At 35.6% G+C, this 24,335-nt stretch overlaps 1 protein-coding gene across 1 annotated transcript in view; it reads right to left on the bottom strand.

The window, feature by feature from the left end:
- The window catches only part of itgav.L (integrin subunit alpha V L homeolog), a gene marked incomplete at its 5' end in the record, with an annotated part of 65,671 nt that extends 41,553 nt beyond the window's left edge, over window positions 1-24,118 (bottom strand). Inside the window, 11 exon segments of the mRNA NM_001088216.1 lie at window positions 2,699-2,751; window positions 3,179-3,235; window positions 4,395-4,438; window positions 7,373-7,417; window positions 9,659-9,784; window positions 13,130-13,175; window positions 13,542-13,603; window positions 16,060-16,177; window positions 17,358-17,449; window positions 19,676-19,800; window positions 23,943-24,118. Coding sequence (NP_001081685.1) covers window positions 2,699-2,751; window positions 3,179-3,235; window positions 4,395-4,438; window positions 7,373-7,417; window positions 9,659-9,784; window positions 13,130-13,175; window positions 13,542-13,603; window positions 16,060-16,177; window positions 17,358-17,449; window positions 19,676-19,800; window positions 23,943-24,094 — 920 coding nt within the window.
- Between the last annotated feature and the right edge of the window lie 217 nt (window positions 24,119-24,335).

The following is a 24,335-nucleotide window of genomic DNA, read 5'->3' as shown; positions in this document are numbered from 1 at the left end:
ATTCAGAATCCTATTTTACCACATTAGTCAAGCAAAATGAACTTTAATTACACTGTATAAATGATTTGAATCTTGTTTCCTTCTGTCTGGGAATTCAAAATGATAGCAAGCAGGCAGCAGCCATTTTGTGTACACTGTTATTAAGACAAGCCTTGTATCATCTCAGAATCTTGTTTGTGCACCAGAATGGGGGACCCGATGTCCATTTCTATACACTGGCTACACAATTAAATCTTAAAGAGAACAGGGGAATGTGGGGAGAGCAGTGACATCTAGGAAGGGCTGAATGGAAAGTGAACGTAATTGCCTGCCCCGCCTCTATCCCCATGGCATAGAGGAGAGGCAGACAATATTTGATTGACAGCTGAGATTTTTAAATGAGCTTACAACGGCCATGAATGCTTTAATAAAAAATAGAAATTGGATTTCATGTTTAATTTGAAAAGGACTTTTATTATACAGATTTTTGTGACTGGATGACAGGTCCACTTTAACAAGTTAAGGCATTTCTTGCATAAGAATGAGTGGGTACAGTACAGGCACAGGATGCTCAGTTATGGAAAACTATGTTCATGCATGGTGACCCTGTCTGATAACTCAACTTTTGGGTAGAGGTCTTTCAGATGGTTTCATTGATTATAGGTAAAGCATTACTATCCCTACCTCGTCCTGGATTACTAATTAAACAGGAAAACTTGTCTCTCAAATACTAGTTAAGGACTTGGGCTATAACATTCAATTGGTTAACACCATCATCATTATTTTACGTAAAAGAAAAACTAATATATATACAGTTTAGGCACTTTGTATCAGTCCTCTTAGATCATAATCTTTTTTTATTTTTGCAAAAAAAAGTATGCATTTTCACAAATCCAAAATGGGTAAATATGTCTTTCTACTTCAAACTACTGCTATGGAAATTCAGGAGCTGGAGATCACTTGAAGTAAAAAGTTTATTTGACACAATCTCATGGATTCTGAACTCACCACGAGTCAGAATCCCGAACAAAGGGGAATCACAGGGTTTTTACAGATTTTTCTTTGTCACGGCACACAAAGACAAGCTTGTAAGAAACTGCTCCCAGAATGTTACATTGTATTTCTGAACTCAAGGACAGGGTAAAACGTAACCATGGACGTTTTGAGACAGTACTAATAACTTAAGGGGGACACAATGCTATGGATGAAATCTTCCTATACAGATTTTTCTACATCACTATTAAACCAAAAACAATTCTTAAATGTAGCAGTTTTTATTAAATTTCTAAAAGTTACCTCAAAGCTTCCACTTGCAGCTTTCTATCTCCCACATGTGATTAAGCACCAAGGGTAAACATACCAAGTATGAATGCCAGGGGTACACTGAACAGTTTGGTTCCTGTTGTGCATAGGTTTATGTAGAGAACACGACCTATACATTCAACATACTAATTTCATGGCTTACATCTCAAATATGCTGTAAGACCTCCTAACTGACTTCAAAAAAACCCATATATTTTTGGAAAGTATACATTGTGAGAAATCCAACATGGGTAAATAGGTCTTTCCACACCAAACTGAAAAGTTTTTCTAAAGGTAGTGATTTTTATAAAAATACCTAAAAATTTGCAATGTGTCACATTTATCTCACACAATTTCTTACATAAAAAGATAAAACATCCTAAATATATCTCCACAAAGGTGTGTATGTGGCACTTATATACCCCCAAATGAAAATAGTGGATATGAATTTTCTCAGCTGCCAACTCAACTGTTGCAAACAAAGCTCCCTGCCTGCTTATTATGTGTCGTAATACATAATATATCCCTAACTGTACAAAGACCCACAGAAAACTATACTATTTGTTTTTCTACAACAAACTACCAAACTAATGCAATTAACTATTTCTATCAACTAGTACCTCTATAAATCTAATCGCTTGGTCATAACTCAGTACACGGTTGAACACCATGAATACATGCCAACAATATGGGGCCTATATTTTGTTCATTAATCATTTTTAAATTTCCCTAAAACGCTAGAAATTTGAGATTACTAAAGTGTAAAAACCACAAAAAAACTACATAAAGCCAGTTTAGATCCCATAGAAATCAATAGTTGCTGTTTCTATTGGACCTTTTGGTCCTTTTTTTAGTCATTATAAATATATATATATATATATATATATATATATATATATATATATATATATATATATATATATATATATATATATATATATATATATATATATATATATATATATATATATATATATATATATCCAAGCATTCCCTACTTCCTATTTAGATTAGAACCTTGAGGCTTAAGCCATCTAAGATGCTAGCAACACATATCTCGACAGCTGTAAGTTTATTAGCTGATACAAAAGAATCTGATCTTCTGCGAGGGTAACATGATCACAGAAGATATTACTTAGATAAGACTTATTATGCAACCTCCTTTTTTGGGAGGAATGATCTGTACCATTTTATGTCCAATAAAAGGTAAACAGATCGTTTTTTTTATAAAGTCTTTATTATTTTTTTGTGAAAGTGAATTAAGAAGTTAATGCTGAGTCATGTTACAAATAAATATAGTTCCAAAGAAAACCTTTTTGTATGTGCATGAACTGTTTGATATATTTCTTGATGGTAGTTACCATTTATGTATGTTATAATGGTCACTTAAAAAGAATCTTGTGGTAGGAAAACTTACCCATCCCCGTTGATATCAGAGGTTGCCACAGAATAACCAAAATATGCTGCCATCTAAAGAAACAAACCACATTTTTTTAAAAAATACAAAAAAAAAAAAATGAAAATAAAATTATTTGTAATGAATAAAAAGATCCAAAATAAATAAATATCTATATAAAAAAACACCATATTTATTGTTTGCATGGATCTGTAACTGTACAATTATATTTAAAGGGCCAGTAAGTATAACAATTCTCATTTGACTAAACATATATTTTTTTTTTCTAGCATGCAGGGTAAAAAATGTATATACTATGTAAAAAATATATGCCTCTGTGCTTACAAATTTTCTTTTGCAAAAGTTTTTGCATACCAGGAAACTATTTAGTGACCATTTCCGACATATACAATTAGTTACAGAGTCTCTTTATAAACTTTTGTCCTGCTGACCAAAAAATTAGATTAAAAGAAGGATAAATAAATATAAGCATTCACCTACCTGTTCCCCTGTGAAATTATACAATGATACCATACTTTTTCCATCATAAATAGACACCTGAGGAAAAAAAAAAACACACATCTACTTGTTTTACTATATTCTCCAAATAACGGTTTTAACATTAAAAAAAAAAAAAAAAATTCTGAGCATTAGAAAGATATATGTATTAGCTGGCATAAAGATCAAGCTCTATAGTTTGTAATATGGTCTATTACATAACATATATTTAATGCATTACGAAAGATATGCAAGAATAGGGAAAATAAATTTTTAGCAGTTTTAAATGCCCCCATAAAAGAGAATTGTAAGCCAAAAGGATTGGACAAACTGACAAGCAATTATTCAGCATTTTGTGCGTTCATTTTAGGGGCATTTCAGTTTACATAAAAATATTAAATATTAATAAGCAAAAGTGTTGTGTAAATTTTTTAACAAAATATATGGCTTTAAATACCTAAAAATGAAAACACTAAATGAAAAAAAGTTAGACAGCACAGCTAATTGGTCTATTTTAGCTCTAACACACAATATTTTAATGAATATATAGGTATTAAAAATAAGTGAAGGTTTAATATTTTAAAGGAACTGTAACACCAAAAATTACAATATAATGTACTGCTGCCCTCCACAAGTAAAACTGGTGTGTTCGCTATAGAAACACAACTACAGTTTATATTAACAAGCTGCTGTGTAGCCATGGGGGCAGCCATTCAAACACAGGATACTCAGTAGATAACGGATTAGTTCTGAAGAATCCTGTTGCATACTACAGAGTTTATAGAGTAAATAATTTTAGCTTTCTATTCAGCAACTCTCTGGTATGACATACTAGGCAGTCATATTAGTGAAATTCTAGAAGATGATTAAAAGAGGGCCTGAATGAAAAGATGAAATAGAAAACTAAAAATAACAAAAACACTGTAGTCTCAAAAAGCAATAGTGTTGTGGCTGCCTGGGCCAGTGACATATGATACCTTTGAAAAGGCAGTAAAAGAAAGCAAATAATTAATTCCCTTTAAGAAATAAAAATGAAGACATATTTAAAAGTTTCCAAGAAAAGGTCATTCTATACCATACTGAAAGACAATGGCTAAAAAGTTTCAGCCGAACCACCAATTGAAGGCTGTTCTGTATTACAAATTATTAGTTCTCACGTTTGCATTGAATGGTAATGCCAATTGGACCTTAAAATAAAAATGGCTATACATAACCTCACCATTCCTAATGTTTTTGCAGCTCTTGGCACTCCAGACACAAAATCTGAAAGCAAAAAAGGTTAAAAATAAATATCAAGAACAGTCTTGCAAAAGAAATGTTAAAGGACAAGGAAAGGCTAATTTAATGGGTGGTGCCAATATCATAGGCATTCATAATGATGATGAATGAAACCAGTACATTTTGTCCCAAGGGTAGCAGTCCTCTTCATTAAAAAACTGCACTGGCTCTGTAGAAAGACCATGCCATCTTACTTGTACATGTTATGTTCTCCAACAAATAAATCAGCCCGTAAATGTGCAAGTGTGAGCAGCAAAAGTGCAATGTATATTATTAGCCTTAGATGTGTGTATGTATGCAATATACTAAAATCATAACGTTTTAACATACTGTGCATGCTCAAGTCCAAGTCTATGCAAGGGATCCCTGGGAAATAAGTTTTTACCCAAAGAGAACTGCAGGTCCTGGGCAAAAATGTACGGATCTAATTCTTAAGGGGGATGACTATTGTACTGACACTTACCCTGCAGATTAGCTTGTTTTTTAAGATCAGAAATAATCAAACAGCTTTTTGTAACACAAAAGAGTAGGTCCGGTACTGATTTCATATAATTTCTACATGTATGAGAAAAGCTGGACGAATGGGGCAATCTATATTTTGGATATACATTTAAAAGGATCTATTTTCCAAAATGTTAAGCCCTTGAGGGTTTTACAGACATTTCCATAAAACCAAACAGGCCATAAATGTTTTACTACATAAAACTGAAATAAGTGTTTTGCCATCATTTATGGTAAACTTACTGAAGCAAAGAAGAACAAATATTAAAAAAAAGTTTTTGTTTATTTTCTATGTAATTTTTTCCCATCTGCTGGTTTGGTCGTTTAAGGAGCACCAACCCTCAACCTTGGGGCATCGATCTCTGGCCTCATCCCATGCTGATATTGGGGGAAGGACCTACCAAAGAACCAAGGCCAGCTTTTTATACTGTATTTCCACTTGGTGGAAGGCAGGCTACTGGTAAGTAGCTCTTGACATACTCGCCAATAGTTTGAATTGTATTTGTATTTTGACATTCGATAAGAAGACCTGCATAGACTTAAAAAACAACTTTTGAGCAGTGTCAAAGAGACTGCACATTATGATATGGAGGACACCAGTGGTTAAAATGCATAATCCCAACACCAAGATGATATTACAACCTGGCCATCTTAATATTGTGAAAGAGTGAAATGCCTGCATAATGTAATTAACCAATTCGGACTTTGGACTTGCAAGCAAAACTACATGGTCACTTTAATAAAAGGGTAAAAGGGGTAATCTTTCTGCTCCCCAAAGAATGCGACAAGACTGACCTCAAAAACTAGTCAAAGTGCTGGAAAACTTATTGAAGGAGAATTTAAAACCAGGTCATCCATAACAGTTGTGTAGTATCCCCAGCCATCATTCCTAAATAATCTAATATGACAGAACCGTTGGTATGTGAAAATCATAGACAAAGCCTGGAAATTTTATCATTAGAGCTTGGAAAAGCTTTTGACCACATAGCCTTTTTAATGTACCTTTTTAACCTTTCAAAGAAAATGGATATCCCAAAGGTTTTTCTTCATCCTTGGGAGCCTTTTATGATAACTTTACTAGCCAGGATTAGTGAATGGTTTTATGACAAAATGTTTTAATGTGTGATGTCAAGCAAGGCTGTCCTTTGTCCCCATTGATTTTCAATTGTTAAATTTTGATGATTTAACCCACAGGTCATATTTTATCTAGTGTGGGTTTTATTTTCAAGAAGAGATGTGAGAATAGCACCCAGCAGGAGAAAAGTCTCTGTTGTACAACAGGGAGGTAAGATTAATAAGTTGAGACAATATCTACTGAAAGCTTGCTGTTCTGGCTGGTTCTGTAAGCACAGGACTATGCATAATGAACTGAGATGGCTGCCTTCACATGATTATTAAAACCATAAATAAGTTTGAATACCATCATAAAGGGGTTGTTCACCTTTCAAACACTTTTCCAGTTCAGTTGTTTTTAGATTATTCACCAGAAATAGACACCAGAAAACTTTTTTCAATTTCATTCCATTTTTTACTGTTTTCCAAAATTGAAGTTTAAATGTTCAATGTCCCTGTCTCTAGTATTTCAGTCTGGCAGCTCAGTAATCCAAGTACCAATTTTGAACTGCTACAATCTGCTAAATTAGTTGATACATATCTCAACAGCATTTATAGAATATTATCAACTATTGTATGAATTAAAACAGCTGCCTTCAATTAAAATCAGGAATTCTGCTCAGAAAGTATCAACGTATGTATCCGTTTAGGGCAGTTTACACCAAACTGCTTCAGCAAGACACAAGATAAAAAATGAAACTTTAAACCTCAATATTAGAAAAACAGTCACAATAGATAATTGAAAGTGAGGGGAAAAAGTCTTTATTTCTGGTGAACTATCTGAAAACAAATGATAGAATAATTATTTGCAAAGAGCATGGTGTATAATTATATTAAAGACTACACCATCAAAAAAATAATCAAAACTATGCCAGTATCTGTTCTATCCAATTGTTAAGCCTGCGGAACAAAAAGCCTTTGTTAAATTAACTGGATATTGGCTATGGAAGTTGTTAACAGAACAAATTACATTATGAAATGGAAGAAGCCAATGCATATTTTATACTGAAAACATATATGAAAAAACAGACTAGGTGGATAACCTCCACATAGGAATAACAGAGAAAAAAAACAATGGTCAATATGAAAACATAGACAACTATCTAAGGGGTTTTGCTATGTTTATGCAGCAAAACAGAATCTTAAAAATATGTTGGACCAAAGATCTTTAGAAAGATAAACGTAGTGTCACCGTTTAAATTGGCTACAGTTTAATTGCACAGGCTGGGGCTTTAGCTGCTCTTCAAATATTTGTGTGGGAGGACTTATCACCCACTAGCTTTGTTATCATGCAAGAGACATTACCTTCTATATTGTCTCCGTTGAAATCCCCCACTGTCACAGAATAACCTGAAAAAATAATAGAAAAATGAATTCATAATATGTTTATATAGGTTATATTGTCATGAACACCCAGCCATTATTTGGTTAAAACATTTGAGAATGCAAAGGTATTTACATGCTATTATGAGACTAAAATGCTTTACCTATGGTGTTTCCCATTTTCTCCAATGAAAAGGTATTTTGGGCATTGTTGAACGAAACTTTACATGTACAACAAAGCGCCCAGTGTGTCATCACCCTAAAGGGGAAGTGTATACGGCTATATACACCTTATACAATATGAGCTAAGTGAATATATCTTCTACGGAAAAAAATATTTTGCCTATATTCTTTTTTATTATAAAGCAATAACATATTGTTTTTAATTTAAATATAGCTAATAAGCTCACCCTTAGGGGAGAAAACAAACACCCTGAAATACCCTGCCTTTGCATAGCACAGTAATTGCTTTATCCCTGTCAGTGACCTTCTGTTACTGCTCTAAAAAGCAGCAGTGAACATGCAATTTCACAAGGCCAAATATTCCATAGTGTCACTGCCCTGACAGACTAGTAATTCATTATGCAGGGAGGTTTTATGTGCTCTGGTAATCTACCTTTTCCTCCTTTCAGAATTGCTCTAAAACAGTAAATTAGAACTTTTTCTGTTTTCCCTATTTCACAATAAATAACAAATTACCCCCATATGTGTTAAACAGTAAAAAGTGTGCCCAGGTGCAGTAACCAGGAACAACCAATGACGTATCGCTTTTTAAAAGGTGATAAGTAAATGCTAGTGGCTGATTGGTTGGTATAGGTAATACGAATTGTAGCAAACGATGCTCCTTATATTACATAACCCCCATTGGTTTAATTAAAATAGGCAAAACATATGTTCACATTCCATAAGTATGCCTCCTTAGCTTTATCACTCATATTGTTAAGCTATTCACAAGCATTCCAATCAGCAGTTAACTAAATATTTATGAGCCATCTAGAATGATAAAGGGTATTTTTGTGTTCCATGGCATCCAGAACGGTCAGTGTCTTCTTTGGGTTGGGGGCAATGTGTGTATGCTTGTACTTATAAAGCTCTGCCAAATAACACAGGTCCTGTCTTGCTTTATTGCACAGCTTATATATTTTCAGTATACCATATATACTAGAGTATAAGCCGACCCGAGTATAAGCCGAGGTACCTAATTTTACCTAGGAAAACTGGGAAAACTTATTGACTTGAGTATAAGTCTAGACACAACTACAGCCCTGTCTCCCAGCAGCACACATTCCGCCAAAGCTGAAAAACTCGGCTTATACTCGAGTATATATGGTAGATCATTAATATATTATAGTTTGGCAAAGTCTCCAAACAAATTTTGTCTGATGTGACCAGCCATGTGGAAGTCTAAAATCAGACTGATCGGATGCTTTCGTCCAATGACAACAATCCTATTACAACAGGGGCCTATGCAGGGCCATATGGAGAGGACTGCATCAAAGGGTCCTTTCCCAACAGTATATTTAAACATGCCTGACAGATATCTGGCCAATCCCGACTAGATATTGGTCACCTAGAAAGTAAGATTGGTCACATTCTTAGGCCTTTAAACTACCAACTCAGTCTGCAGGGGTAGGTAATAGGTAATATTGGCCTTTGTATCGTCAGTTTTAGAGACATACATTTTCTGCACTGCTACTTGGAGATGGCTTTGGCTGATTTAAAGGGTTGGTAACAACAAATATATTTTTTCAGATTTAAACGATATATATATTTCAGTCTGTCCCTATGAACATTGTATGCTAAAAAGATATAATGGAGTGCTTTACGGAGTGCAAAACACCTTTTTTATTATTGGCCCTTTAGTGAAAGAGAAAAAAAAGCTATACTTATATATATATATATATAAAATCTTAACATTTAATATGGCATAAAATAACTCATTAAGGCTTGTGTAGAGAATAGGGATGTGCCAAATTCTCAACAAAGGATTCAAATCTACACCATAATTTGTATATTCATACCCCAATTTGCATATTAATATCACAAAATGACAAGTTTGTCACGTTCATTTATTCAGAGCTGTAAAGCGTGTTCATTTGTAAATGTGTAAATTTGGCCAAATTTGAATCCTTCAAAAAGCACTGAGATTTGGTCTGGAGTCATGATGTTATAGCAAAAAAAGGTTAATTTACAGCATATACTTTGCTGTAAAAAAACAAACAAAAAAAGAGGTAAATAAAGGCAATAAAATATAGTTAAGGATCTTACCTAAGTAACTATCATCATATGATGGACTAGCAGGTCGGGTAGCCAATTGATTTTCATAAGTAATACTATATTTTCCTGGTGTGTATTTCTTCACAATTTCATCTACTTGGTCTGAAATAAGCTGACCTTAGAGAAAAGAAAACCGTGTTTTAAAAATAAAATAAGTTTAATCAATAAAAGTGGCACACTGACATAAATGAGCCTTAAAAAAAACATTATCGCTATATTTTCCCCTTATAATTAGAGGTGAACAAAACCAGACATTTACACACTACTGCTTTGAGATCTTGGAATGCTTTCTCTGCTTTTGGCCTCCAAATAACCAATTGTGCAAAAATGGGCACAAATCTCCCGTAATAGTCCACTGATCCTAGAATAGCTCTTACTTGTTTTTATTTGTGTTTTTTTTTTTATGTTTTAGTTTTGTGTACTGGAACTTAATTATACCCCCCCCCCTATCACTTAACCCAAGTAGTGGGCTTCCTCTAATTCAACTGCAAATTGGATCACAGTTTAGGATAGCTTGTACCCTAGGTTAGTCATCTTTAGTACAGACTGGCAGAGTCACTAAGTCATCAAGATAAGCATAATCATAGTTGTGATGAGGTGAAAATGAACATTTCACATAAGCTGTGTCTCTCTGAATTAAAACACTTTCTAAATACAACCAATTAAAAATTCTGCACCGTTTAAGAAATGACCAATTATTCTTCAGTATCTCACTCTCAGCAACCTGTCACTCTCCATGCACTCTTCATGCAGCGGTTTGGGTTAAATTTTGATTGACAGGTAGGTCTAATAAGTATTTTAGGAGGACTCCCTTTCTTAACAGATGTTTCTAAAGCAAAAGGTGGCCATAGCATAGAGATCCGCTCTTTTGGCGATTTCACCAAAACAAGCGGATCTCTCCCCGAAATGCCCACCTTGAGGAGGGTGATAGGCTGATCAGATCGTGGTCCCTAAAAAAAACATATTAGACCTAATTGTCAATCAAAATCTGACTCCGACGCCTGCATGAAGAGAGACAGGTTGCTGAGAGGGAGAGAGTGACGAGTAAGTTGATTATTTCAGAAATGTTTAATTGATTGTATTTAATAAGTGTATTTCAGTGAGATAAAGCTTATATCACATTTTTAATATTTTTACAAATATGCTTCTGCAACTAGGCCTCATACAAGGGTCTCCTCAGATGGTACATGGTTCCAATCCACCTAAATAAAATAAATGCTCAACAAAGCAAGGACTGTTTTAGATTATATGGACATGAAGATTATTACACAATTGCTAGATTTATCATAGACTTCAGAGAGTTTGTTTGAAAGTACTATTTATTCTAAAGATAAAAATCTCAAAACAGCATAATTAAAAAAAAATTCTCGCAAATAAGTTAGATTGCTTCAATAAAAATGAACCCCTTTATATTTATGAGTTTCATAGTAATCTTTAGCACAGAAAAGGTATAATAAGAACCCCATAGTATAACACCCTTTGAATGACTGGTCACCACTTGCCTGCTGTTGTTACTACTACCCTCAGCCTGCTTGCATAAAAAGTATGCAACAAAAATGTTTACACATTATAGTGATACTATAAAGCAGGGGTGTCCAAACTTTTGGCTTTCCTGGGCCATATTGGAAGAAGAAGAAAAATGTTCTGGGGCCACACCCGAAATACACACAAACACTAACGCAAATTTTTGATTTATTTTATTGTAAAAGAAAAGAGGGTATCATAAACCTAGCGGGATTTTTGACATTGTGTTTGAGAAACTAATGTATCAATATCTGGTTGAATGGAAGTAGTTGCAATTCTCAGTGAATTCTCAAGGTGCTCATCAGATAATTTGGTTCTAATTTTACTCTTAGTGTGTTCATTCTTGAAAAAAGTTGCTCACAAATGTAGGCGCTACATATATCCATAGAATAGCTGGCAATGCCGCTGAAGAATGCTTACCTGCCTTTGTAAGTAAGTATGCCCTGACGAAGCCATCCAAGGTGAAACGCGCGTTGGCCATGAGGTGAATGGACTCTGGGTTATATGCATCCAATTTGATTATGGACAAGTATGAGAACACAGTTTGGTAAAAAAAATCGGCATATGACTGCTGACTCCTAGAAACGTGTCAGAATGTTGCTATACTAACAGCCCCCAAGCTTTGACGTGGTGGTTAAGCATTCATCGTATGGAGGTCAAGACTTGGCAAGTATAAACTTTTAAACTTGCATACAATCGAGCTGCTTGTGTTCCCTCCATTCTGGAACTTCGAATAATAAGTACATTGTTCTCTGCAGGAGCAGCCGAAGTTGTTACTTGTTACTGTGTAGCTGATCGCTACCGAGCTTCTTATCAGTAATAACAGTAACAGTTATGAATTGCCGTACTGTGACTTTGTTTCTCTTTCCAAGCTGAATGGCAGATAACAGGAGACTGTGATATACAAGCGCTGATGATTAACCCGCTTATATCTGCTCTTAAATAAGGAATGCCTAAATAATCCAAGCCATCATACCTCTCAGTCCTTTTAAATAATTCACTCTTGCTTCTTATTGCTGCTAGTAATTACACTATTAAATTTATATTTATATATGAATTGTTAAGTTGAAATTTCTGCTGTGAATTTTTGCATTATATGTAATCTGCGTTATGAGTTTTGCACAAGTTTTTTGATACTTTATGTGAATTAATAAAAAACCTCAATTAATTAAAATGAACTTCAAAAATCATTTAATTAATTATAAACTTTATTTCAATAAGAAGAAATTTACAGAGTGCGACAAATGGGACCATTTTTTGTTTAAACTGCCTTTGTAAGTAACCGAACGCTCACTTGTTAACTATTTTTCCTGCATTAGGAAGCCACACACACCGCACACCCCATGTAAAATTTAAAGCACACATACACACAATTAGCGACTGCATACATATGCTCTCTGTGCGTGACATTGCAACATGATGTTTCCTTGATTGGCGGAAGTTCAAGCTGGGCGCATTCATATCTATGCTGGGCAGCATGCGGCCCTTGGGCCGCAGGTTGGATACTCCTGCTATAAAGTGTTTACTTCTAAATAGGGATGCACCGAATCCACAATTTGGCCGAATACCGAACCCAACCCTAATTTGCATATGCAAATCAGCGAGGGGAAGGGAAAAATAGTGGCACGCACGTAGTGCGCGGCTAAAAAAATATTTAATTCCATGTTTTGTGACGAAAAGGATTCAGATTCGGTTCGGCCAGGCTCAAGGATTCGGCCGAATCCTGCTGAAAATGGCCGAATCCTGGCAGAATACCAAATAAGATTGTATATAACTTCAGGTTAGCAATATTCACATAGCTATTATAAAAAATATTATGGTGGGGCTTTAAAAAAAAAGTGTTAATTACAGAAGTTAAGAATATGCATAAATACAAATATTTTTATCCCTGTAAAAAGTAATGCACATTCAAATGCAAATACAGTTAATATTGAGTACCTTGCCAATAGAAACTACCAGGACCACCAAGAAGAACTCTATCGGCCTAGCAAAGGAGAAAAAAAGCATAGACAAAAATCAATCATAAATCATAGGTAAAAAACACAGTATTGTATGAAGTTCAAGCTTTTTAAATTATCCCAAGTGCAGTGGCGTAAATAGATGTAACTGGGCCCCACAGAGGATGTCCTGTTTTACTAATAGATGTTGAAATTGAGCATTATTTGGGCCTCATGGGGCCCCTTTACCTCCTGGGCCCCCCTGCAGCCACAGGGTCTGCTTCCTTTCTAGTTATGCCCATGCCCAGGTGCATATAAAAAAATTATTGAACGCATATTTCTAAAGCATCAACATATTCTGCAGTGCTGTACAATGAATAATAAATGTATACAAAGAGTCCCTGCTTACTTACCTCAGTAAAATCAATACTAAATCCTCCTTGACAAAATCCTTGTTCTTGAGCATCAGTTTTTGCTATTTAAAAAAAACAAAAAAAAAAAAAAAACAGATAAGGAACCAGTGTCTTTTTGGTGCATGGTCATTTAATACAATTTAGAGTTTATACAGTGAATAATTTAACCCTTATTGTAAATTATAAGAATAAGTTACAGAAGAGTTCCATGACTGTCGAGTGCTTTTATAAGGGTCAGGGAATATTTATTATAATACACACATAATATACATGAATATCCTGTAAATTATATTGTTATAAATTGTGCTTAGTGATGTCATTGGTTATAATCGCAGCTTAGTGATGTCATCTCTGTCACATGTCTCACTGAAACTTGTGTATTATAATAAAGTATCCCCTGTCGCAAAATATGAGGATATCAGAAGTCATCTGTATAAAAACACAATGCTGAAGGTCATGGAGATCTTCAATAACTTATAATATCCTTATATTTTACAAGAGTACTTTATTCACTATATAATTGCTACTACTAATAAACATTATCTGAAATGTACATTTGGTAGTTTGTTATTTACTTATCTAGGATTTGGGGGAATAAGAAAGTTAACTGTATTTCTGACTGTGACAAGCAGAATTAACTTTTGGAGCAAAGGCAGGGCACGGCATCTTAACTATTTTTTTTGGAATTCCATTCTGCATGACAGGGCTTGTAGTTCACCTATACATTTGGCTGAGGCAATGGCTGTAAGAAATGCAGTCACAGCAGAAAGGTGTATCAGAATACATTATGCTAACGGATCATAATGTGGTTACGTAAAATTTTTGAAAACTAGATTCAAATCCTATTTAAAGTGATACTGACACTAAAAAAAGTACATTTTAAAATACGAATGTACATTAAAAGTTACCTATAGGTCACGTTGATCCTTTTTTTCTGAGAGGTTTGTTTTTGTAGGTAATTGTTAGTTGAAGTTTCTAAACCTGACTGTTTTGCCAACCTGACTGTCCCATCTCAGCCTGTCAGTTACAGTTTCTAATGCCAATGGACTCCTGCTGCACAAATATGGCAGCCCCCTCATACAGGAACACGGGGCATCAGACAGGTAATATAAAAGCATTGCGCAGATACTTTATGGCAAAGTTATAAGTAGTTTTCAAAGGCAATATTATGATATTAAAAAGAGTTTAATTTCAGGTGTCAGTATCTCTTTAAGGACCAAATAGAAGCCTTTAATGTAAGAATAGATATGGCAAACCTTAGCTAAAAGCTTTGCTTCTTATTGCCTCTAGCAAAGCAATCGTAACATTTAATGTATAAGGAGTCAGATTTGTCTTAAATGTATTTTGGAAATATAAAAAGCAGTCAGAAAGAGCCATTCTGCTGTTACATACTACTTCATACACTAAGGCCAAGGGCACACTGACCAGATCCCCCAACAAAATGCATATGCACCCAAAATACACTATGCGTGCCTGCACCTATCCAACACAGTGGTTCTGGTTGCAGGTAAGCAAATAAATACAGTGTCACAACCTTAAAAAATGCAGGTATGGGACCTGTTATCCAGAATGCTCGGGACCTGGGGTTTTCCAGATAACGGATTTTCTGTCATTTGGATCTTGATCTTGACCTTAACTTTACTAAAAATCATCTAAACATTAAATAAACCCAATAGGCTTATTTTGTTTCCAGTAGGGATTCATCATATCTTAGTTTGGATCAAGTGCAAAGTACTGTTTTATTATTACACAGAAAAAGGAAATCATTTTTAAAAACTACGATTATGGGAGTCCATGGGAGTCTGCGTTTCCGTAATTCGAAGCTTTTTGGATAACGGGTTTCCAAATAATGCATCCCATACCTGTAGAAACCTTGTTTAAAAGACAACGAAAAAATTGCTGTAGAAATGTGTAATTCTCAGCAAGTTTGGTTTACACTGTTGTGCATTATTCTGTATTACTGGTATGGGATCCGGTATCTGGATCCATTATACAGAAAGTTCCAAATTACGTAATGACTGTCTCCCATAGACACAATTTCATCCAAATATTTAAAAATGATTTCCTTTTTCTCTGTAATAATAAAACTTGTACTTGATCCAAACTAATATATAATTAATCCTTATTGTAAACAAAACCAGTCTATTTGGTTTAATGTTTACATGATTTTTTAGTAGACAAGGTATGAAGATCCAAATTATGGAAAGATCTGTTATCTGGAAAACCCCAGGTCCCGAGCATTCTTCATAACGGGTCCCATACCTGTACAACACTATATCACGTTTTCTTTTGTGTCTTAACCTTCCTTCTCCTTGATAAATTGTATATAATATTCTAAAGACTGCAGCAAATCTGAATATTTCACTGTGCTTCTGAAGATTCTGGACCATGGTAGTACCCATACTAGCAGCCAAACTTGTCTAAATGTAAACGCTTACCCGTTAAAATATGAGTAGCATTAAACATCATAGAAATATAAACAACAGTTGCATAAAAGCAAGTAAATAGGAATACATACCACTTGATCTACATGGAGCATATTCTACAACTGTGGTTCCATCATTCAAATAACATGTTCCAACAGGCTCTCGTTCTTGTTTTACTTCAGTCCGCCAGTGATATAAAGGAGCACAAGCCTGAAATTTTACACGAGCAGTTCAAAGGACATGCATGTTTGTTTTATTAATGGCAAACTGAAAACGGCATATAGACAGCCTTCTGTTTATTAGGATTTAATAGAGAAACATTAATATACAATGAATATACTGTACATGCATTACAAATGAGAAGGTGCCAATGAATGATTTGTCTTCTGGGACTTCCCTCTTTCTGTCTCTTTTTCTTTTATTTATCTTTATTTAATGATGAATGATGTGCATACTCTGTTGATTACTTAGTACAGGATGAAAGGTACAGTGCAATTGACATCTTTTCATTTTATTTTTAAGGCCCAGTTTGGCTGGATAGTTTCTCTTGTTTCATAGACTTTTATGGACAACAACTTTATCAAACTCAGTATGAGAAAAATGCTTAGAAATTGCATGACAATGTGCAATAGATTTTCTGAAAACCAGATGGAAGAAAGGGGCTAAACGGGGTTGTAAGACTTTTTTATACATTTTTCCAGTTTAGTTGTGTTATTCATTTTTAAGTTCACCAGCAAAAATTACTTTAGGTCAATTGCTTTCTATTTTTTATTTATGACTGTTTTTTAAATATTGAAGCTTAAATTAAACTTTCACCTTCTCATGTCTCCCTGATGCGTGTGTGCGTGCGTGTGAGATACTGTATCCTGTTCTGATTTGATACATTAGGTGGTGCATTTTTTATCTTTATTTCATTAAACTGTTATAATTGATACAATGGTTGCTAAGATTGCACATATCCTGCTGAAAAATGTATCAACTAATGTAGCAAATTGTAACCAGGAACAATGCAACGCTAGCCTGAAAAAAACAGATTAACATTAAACTTTGAACTGCAATTTTAGAAAAATTATCGAAAATAAAAAAAAGAGAAAGTAACTAAACAATTTGATTATTTTGGTCTAATATCTGAAAACAACTGAACTGAAAAAAAAGTGTTTGTAAGATGAACAACCCCTTTAAATCTGTGTTTTTTTCCTTGTAAGACATGCTTAGAATAGTCAGTTTATTGAGACAAAACATGTTCACATGGATTCCATTATGTGCCCAAGGGCTTTTAAAAGTGACCGGCATATAAACAGTAGTCCCCTTTCTCCAGTGCTACAGTGAAAATTTGTATCTATACTGCCGTAGCTAAAGTCTAAGGATTTGTAGAAAAGAACAAATTTACCATAATTTTATTGTGTTTGGCACGAACTGATGCTCCAAACCACTGATGGGATTTGAATTCAATAGACTCATTTACAGCATAATTCCGGTTTCCTAAAAAAAAAAAAAAAAAAAAATTATTCAAGTTTCATTAGCGACTAAAACCTCCAGCAGTATTATTTATACACTGAAATATAGTTTCTCTCTTTCAGTCACATTTTATTTAGTGCCATCACCAACAACATCCTGTCCTCTATTTGATCATGTTCATATTATGCTACATATTTATGATGTTTTTAACAAAGACTATATCACTTTTGTGGCTCTGATTTTATACAGCAAAGAAGCATTTTATCAAAGGTTTTTAATTTCATATTTATGGGACAATAAATAAAATGTGACTGCCTACTTTGCATTCATAACAAACACCTGCTTGTTCCCAAATAGATGGAAGATTAAAATTCAGCATCTTTGAACACCCATGCATGTTTTGTCTAGTGTTATGTTATGCTAGTGCTTTAAGAGGTAGCCTTTAATTTTAATCTGATGTAAGGAGCAGCAAGAAAGAAAGGTTGCTTTAGAAAGAAATTGAGGAGTCAGCCAGGAAAAACTCGAGATGATAGTAGTAGGGTGCAGACAAATGAAAGGCCTACTCTTTGCTTAATGGGTAGCCATTATAAAAACTTGAGGAGTCCTGTTGTTTCTGAGGTGAGATGAGGTATAGTCTATGACAGCGTGCAGTGGGAAGAGGAGGGAGTTAGGGAGGCCAATTAGTAACAAGTTGCAGTAGCCTAAAAGTGAGAGTGACTAAGGCGCTGCTTGCAAGATAAAGGGTCGGATTTGGGTAAAAGTACTGACTTGATCAGGAGAGTAGAAGGAAAAGTCAAATATTACCCACTGAGAGTGGGTAGACTGCTAAATTAATGGGATTAATATATAAAAGAATGGGATGTATAAACTCACTAAAAAAAATAAATAAATAAAAATGAATACCATAGTGTACAATACCATGTAAAACAAATACCATACCATAAACCATACAATTCAGAAGCAGAACAATGAAGGAAGGGTTCTTACACATGTATTTCACATTAATAAATTAATAAACATATGTGTAATATGTGTGAAAAACGTTTTAAACTGGTTGAATATTTAAAGGGGAAAACTTGAATTTTTAGAGATTTATTATACCCCAAAGCTGCTTAAACTCAGAATCTGAAAATACTCCATCTAAAACCTGTCAATGTCATGTAGAAGTCAATGGCACATGGTTCCTTTAACAATTGAAACATGTTTTTTACCTTCACGATTCCTTTGGGGCTGTTTGAGCTGGTCCAATAAATTTGAGTTGTCATGGCAAATATTTGATAAAGTAAAATATTTGAAAAAGAGGCACGATTCAAACTGATACATGATTTTGTTGCAACGTTTTGCCGCACTGACTTTATTGAGAAGAATTATTGGTAAATTAAGGGGTATGGGAGTTTGATTGAGTTTTTTTTATTAGAGTGAGAAAAAGTCGAGATTTAGTAAATGTTATGATGTTGTGATCTACTTGGATTTTGCCAAAGTGTTTGATACAGTGCCGAATAAGCAACTGCGTTCTAAACTATGATATGTTGTTCAGGGTAATGTTGTTGGTACATGGATAGGAAGCTACAGTATCTGTACAAAGGGTGGTTATCAATGGCATATGCTATACATGAAGTAAGGTTCTGAGTGAGGTTCTGCAGAGTTCTGTATCGGATCCACTTTAATTTGTTTATTATGGCTGGGGTGGGCATTATAAGCAATGTTCTGGTGATTTCAGATTATACAAATCTATACAGGACAATTTCATCCAGTCATAACTGCCAGTAGCATCTAAAATCCCACCGCTATCTCTCTGCTCCAAACCATCAAACTGTATCAGACTGTTCTTGCTGCAGCTTTCCCCCAAACTGTGTCCCTTTACCAGCTAGTAAATCTCCTTATGTGTACACCAACTACATCATAACAGTTTCTATTAAAGCAGTGTATACAAGAACTGCCAGCAACATCTCACTTCAACCTTATGCAAGCAAATGTGCTCACAGGCAATGATTAAGTCTTTTGGAGAACTAAATGCACAAGGAGATGAACATGTTGTTCTAAATAAATAATTTTTGGTGAGCTACGTGGTTTCTTGAGTGCCAATCCCATATTTTGTAAATACACATAAAAAATACTAATCAGTATTTCTTCTAAGATCAAGCCAACAAATTTATTTTCCTATTTCTAGGCAGCTCACACTCAGCTTTACTGAAAAGACAGCATCATGCAGACAATAAATTATTATATATGAAATGTGGTAAATCTTACCATTGGGGTCGAACACAACAGATTGACAATCAGACTTTTTCCAATCACATTTAATCACATCTCCACCTTCGATAATGCCAGGTTGGGAGGTGTTTGCTTTGGGTGCACCAACCAACAAATATGACCTAAAGTATTGATGTACAAAAATAATAGATTAACAGATAATTGTTGTAAACATGATGAACACTCACTCAAATCTGCTATTAAATTTTGAATGTATCATTTACTGATCTTAAACTTAACATATGATATAGTTAGATATGCAGCCTAATAGCAAACATAATTTTCTGAGTAATGACTGCCTACCATTAGGCATTTTTAACCTTCAAGTCAATCAGAAATGATCATCAGCAGAGATGGGTATTTTGTTAATTATATGTTAAAAAATAAGTCTATTTTTATTGTCATCAGACAGATGGAACACCACTCCCACTCCATTTCAAAGCACAATATTCAAAGAAAGTGAACTCCATACACATCCCTTTGTAATGTGTTTGTTCACCCCTTGTCTGTGTGGATTTGCTCTAGGTAAGGTTTCCTCCAACAACTCAAAAACATATAGATTAACTGGTGCTTAATTTACAGCACCTTACTCTACTGCATGTGATGTGGGAATGTGAGGAAGAGGTGAGCTAGTATTGTAGTTGCCAAAATGAAGGAAGACAGCCCTGCTGTGATGTCACAAAAGGGGGCAGGGCCCGCACGAGTATATAAAAAGTCACATGCGGGGAGGAAGAAGGCCGTGGGCGGGGCAAACGGGAGGCTAAAGTTCAGCCTGAGCCCATCTGAAAAAGTCATGCAGAAGACGGAAGTCAGCCCGAACCTGCCTGCACATCACTACTATCGAGATTAGTTGAAGGAAGAACAACAGTAAGGTTAAAAAAAACAAATACAATTATTTTCTACTTTCATGAAGTAGATGAAAAGTTCATTTGACAAATCTATTCCAGAAATAGCTTATGACTCTTAGTCAAAGAAAATTAAATTTTTCCATCAAACAGCTCCTGTACAAGAAAAATGAAATAGAAGACAAAGATGATGCAGGGTTTAATTGTGTTTTATACCGAATAACATTGTGTTTTATACCGAATAACATTTTTTTTAAACTTTCTGTATTTCAAAAGCCTCGGATTCACTTTTGTCAATAAAAAATGTGTGTGTGTTCCAAACTGCAATATTGGTGTTTCTAAAAGTGGCTTTATCAACAATGCTAAGCCTCCTGCTTGTGGCACTTACAGGACACTCAAACAGTGATCCCTTATAAAATGTATTTATCCTGCGGTAGAAGCAGAGGTCTGACCTAAGTCAATCACTTACAGGACACTGCAATGTGCAATCAATGTGCAATTTTGTACAAGATCCCAGCAAACTCTTGTAAAAGGAGGGTTATCCCAAAACATTTGCTGGGATCTTGAATAAAGCTACACATTGATTGCATGTTGCAGTCTCATGTGAGTGCAATTTGGAAATATTGGGATAGATATATATATATATATATATATATAATTTATTTTTATTTATTTTTTATATACTTTATTTTTGAGCTACTACTGTACAGTGTTTTAATGGTGCTGAACTACAGCAAAACTTTTTTCCACATTCCTTCTTTTTGGATGTGGTACTTTTCCCTAAGGGTTAAAGTTAGATAGCATGAGCAACAATGAGTCAGAGAGAGGTAGGAATCCGAAAGCAGTGGGGGTAGTAGGAAGAAGTTACAACTGCCTACACGAGACAACAGGTAAGGGCAGGCAGTGGGAATTCTAAAGAACAGGACAACTTTTATCACTGCAGAAGCCAAGAAACGTTGGCATGCTTACAGAGTTAAAGACAGGTCCTACTGCTGTTTGGCATGCTTACAGAGTTAAAGACAGGTCCTACTGCTGTTTGTAAAATCACCCTACAATGCAAACTACACCTAAAATATCCACTGAGTGCTATGTCTGACTTCCCCCACACCTTACTGTTCTCCCTGTGCTTTTCTACCTCATGTTATTTCCAGTGATTAAGGAATGCTGGGCGTATATCCCTGCCTCTCACCTATTCAGCCTATCGGGAGCAAACTGACTGAGTCAGCTTCCCAAAAGTACAGTTTGCCAGTAATTTACATTATGTATGGGCTAATCTGCATTGTTTAGGATTGGCTGCTGAGTCAAATGGTAAAAAAAAAAAAGTTTGCTTAGGTTTGTCATTTATTTACTCCAATCCTATGCAAACCGGTGAAATCTATGTAAGGACAATTACTGTACAATTACTGTACTTCAATCTTAATTCCCAAATGTGCAAGCAGGAGTCCAAGCTGGGAACTTGCTCATTATACGTGTGCCCCAACATGGCGAGAGAGAGAGAATATTAATTTGGGGTTGAGGTAAAGGTGGATGGAATTTGAATCTGCCAGTAGAAGGCAAAGAGCCCAAAGCAAAGCCCAAAACATTATGTACAACATTTCTTGCTATCAACTGTAGACAGATACCTGGGACATTTTAATGGTGTACTGAGCTGCAAGACAAGTTGTCATTTAATAGCAGGACAACAATTAGCTGTACCAGTGAAGCACATGGAATGGACATGGCTCAGTACGAGAGGTGCAGAGCACACAGGTCAGGCTAGGTTCCTGGGTGCCATTCTTTTCTTCCCCGGCTCTATCTTCTCTGGCACTAACATGTATAGACTTATGCCCTCCCAGCCTGTCCCCACTTGTTACATCAGACAGGTTAGTGTAGGTATCAAATGGTAGCAATGTGGTGGGGCAGGTTGAGCTAAAATGGGGTTGAGTTGGGGTCACCACGAGACAGGACTCTTCATAAAATCATAGCCATGAACATGCTAAAGGACCATGAAAAGAAAAAAGAAAAAAAAAGAGGCTGTGCCTCCCTGTTTCACACAGTTTTCCACAGGGTGGCATTACTGCAGCTCATTCTAGGACATACCATAATATGCAGGCCTAATCACAAGGCTAGTGTACCAACAAGCAGCGTGGCCACTGCACAGTAGCATCTGTGGCACAAAAGCTAAAGGCACATGAAGGTCAGGTATTTGCTAGATATTCCAAAACCGTGCCTAAGATATTTGTTGATGGGTACTAATGCCACAAGGGCCTGCAGATTCACATTAGATACAAGGGAATGCATAGTCTTTTTCAATGTCTTAACAATATTGTTTTGTCCTCCCTAGATTTTGCCACAACACATGTCTCCAAGTGGTCATCAACTCCATGTAAAAGCTTTGAGCAAATACTTTATGGCAAAATAAGTAGCAAACAAAGCCAATAATATGATAGATGTAAAAATGGTTTAATTTCTGGTGTCAGTATCTATTTAAGGTGGCTATAGACGTGCAGATGAATCCTTATCTCTGACAAACGCTTTGATTTTGCAATCTCCCAACCTACCACTAAACAATCAGATTAAAGTAGTTAAAAGAACAAATCAGAAGATGTTCTTCCCATTAAAATCAAAGACAGCTATCGCATGCAATGTCCAACAAATAGCAGTGACAGCCCCCCCTTTGACATGGAAGGGGGCAATACATGCAGAGATATTATCGGTAGCTGACAGAAATTTTCTAACCTGTCCGATCACCTGAACGACCGATGGCCATGGCACGAAAAATGTCTGGACACTCCACACACAGCCTGAAAATCGTACGCAACGAAGATTGGTACTTTGAAATGTTTTGAGTCTATGGCCAGATTAAGACCAGGTTTAGTGACCATGATCAGATCATAATGGACTAAAGGTGGCCATACACGGAAATCTGGCAGATCTCGATCGGATGGGACAAAAAATCCCGTCTGATCGCGGCCGCATCTGTTCGTTGATGCGGTCCTGATCCGTGGAGGTCCCGCGATCCGCCCGTTCCGTTCGTTAGGATCCGATCGTCGGATCAGCCCGATATTGCCCACCTCAAGGATCTCTCCGTGTATGGCCACCTTTAGTTGGCAGCTCTTATCAGCCTGTGTACAGTGTATAGATAACACCTATGCAAGAGATGGAAAAGATGAGAATGGTACTATAATATGCTACTATAATGTGGTGCATAGCTGTACTAGTTGCCTGGCCTAAGGGGACATTTTTTTTTCTTCCACAATTGAAATCACTCCAAGACACAGAACATCGTGTAAAATCACAAGTATTTCTAACAAGCTACATTTTTATTAAAGGAACACTTAAATTACCAAGCAACGTAACCTTTACTCAAGAAACATTAAACCAATGGCTTTATAAGCGGACGAAGCTCCTTATAGAACAGTCTCAAGCGCAGAACTTACCCAGAAGAACCGGTGCTTAAAAAGTCAACTGCAAAGCCAAAGTAACTTCCTTCTGCCCCAGATTTAACAAATGGATTATCCACGTCCAGATTAAAACAATAGCAGAGTTGCCTTATACACAAAAAGTGCAACAACAGAACTAAAGCGGCCATTTCCACACCGCCCAGAAAGTCCCCAGCCCGCACACTTGAATCACTGCTTAAAAGTCCCGCAGCGCACAGAATGCGCAGCTCCTTCCCTGTTGCCGGATGAGTTATCCAGGCGTCACAAGTCTCATCTCGCGAGATTGCCATTAGAAGCTTTTTCTTTTTCACTTCTTACCTGCCCTCCATATTAATAACACTGCCATCCAGGATCGTTTTTATTAACTATGCCAGGAAAATAGTTCTTAAA

Source organism: Xenopus laevis, chromosome 9_10L, assembly GCF_017654675.1.
Source record: "Xenopus laevis strain J_2021 chromosome 9_10L, Xenopus_laevis_v10.1, whole genome shotgun sequence".
Taxonomy (NCBI): Eukaryota; Metazoa; Chordata; class Amphibia; order Anura; family Pipidae; genus Xenopus; species Xenopus laevis.
Note: the sequence above shows the minus strand (reverse complement) of the source record. Positions and strands in the feature narration are given on the sequence as shown.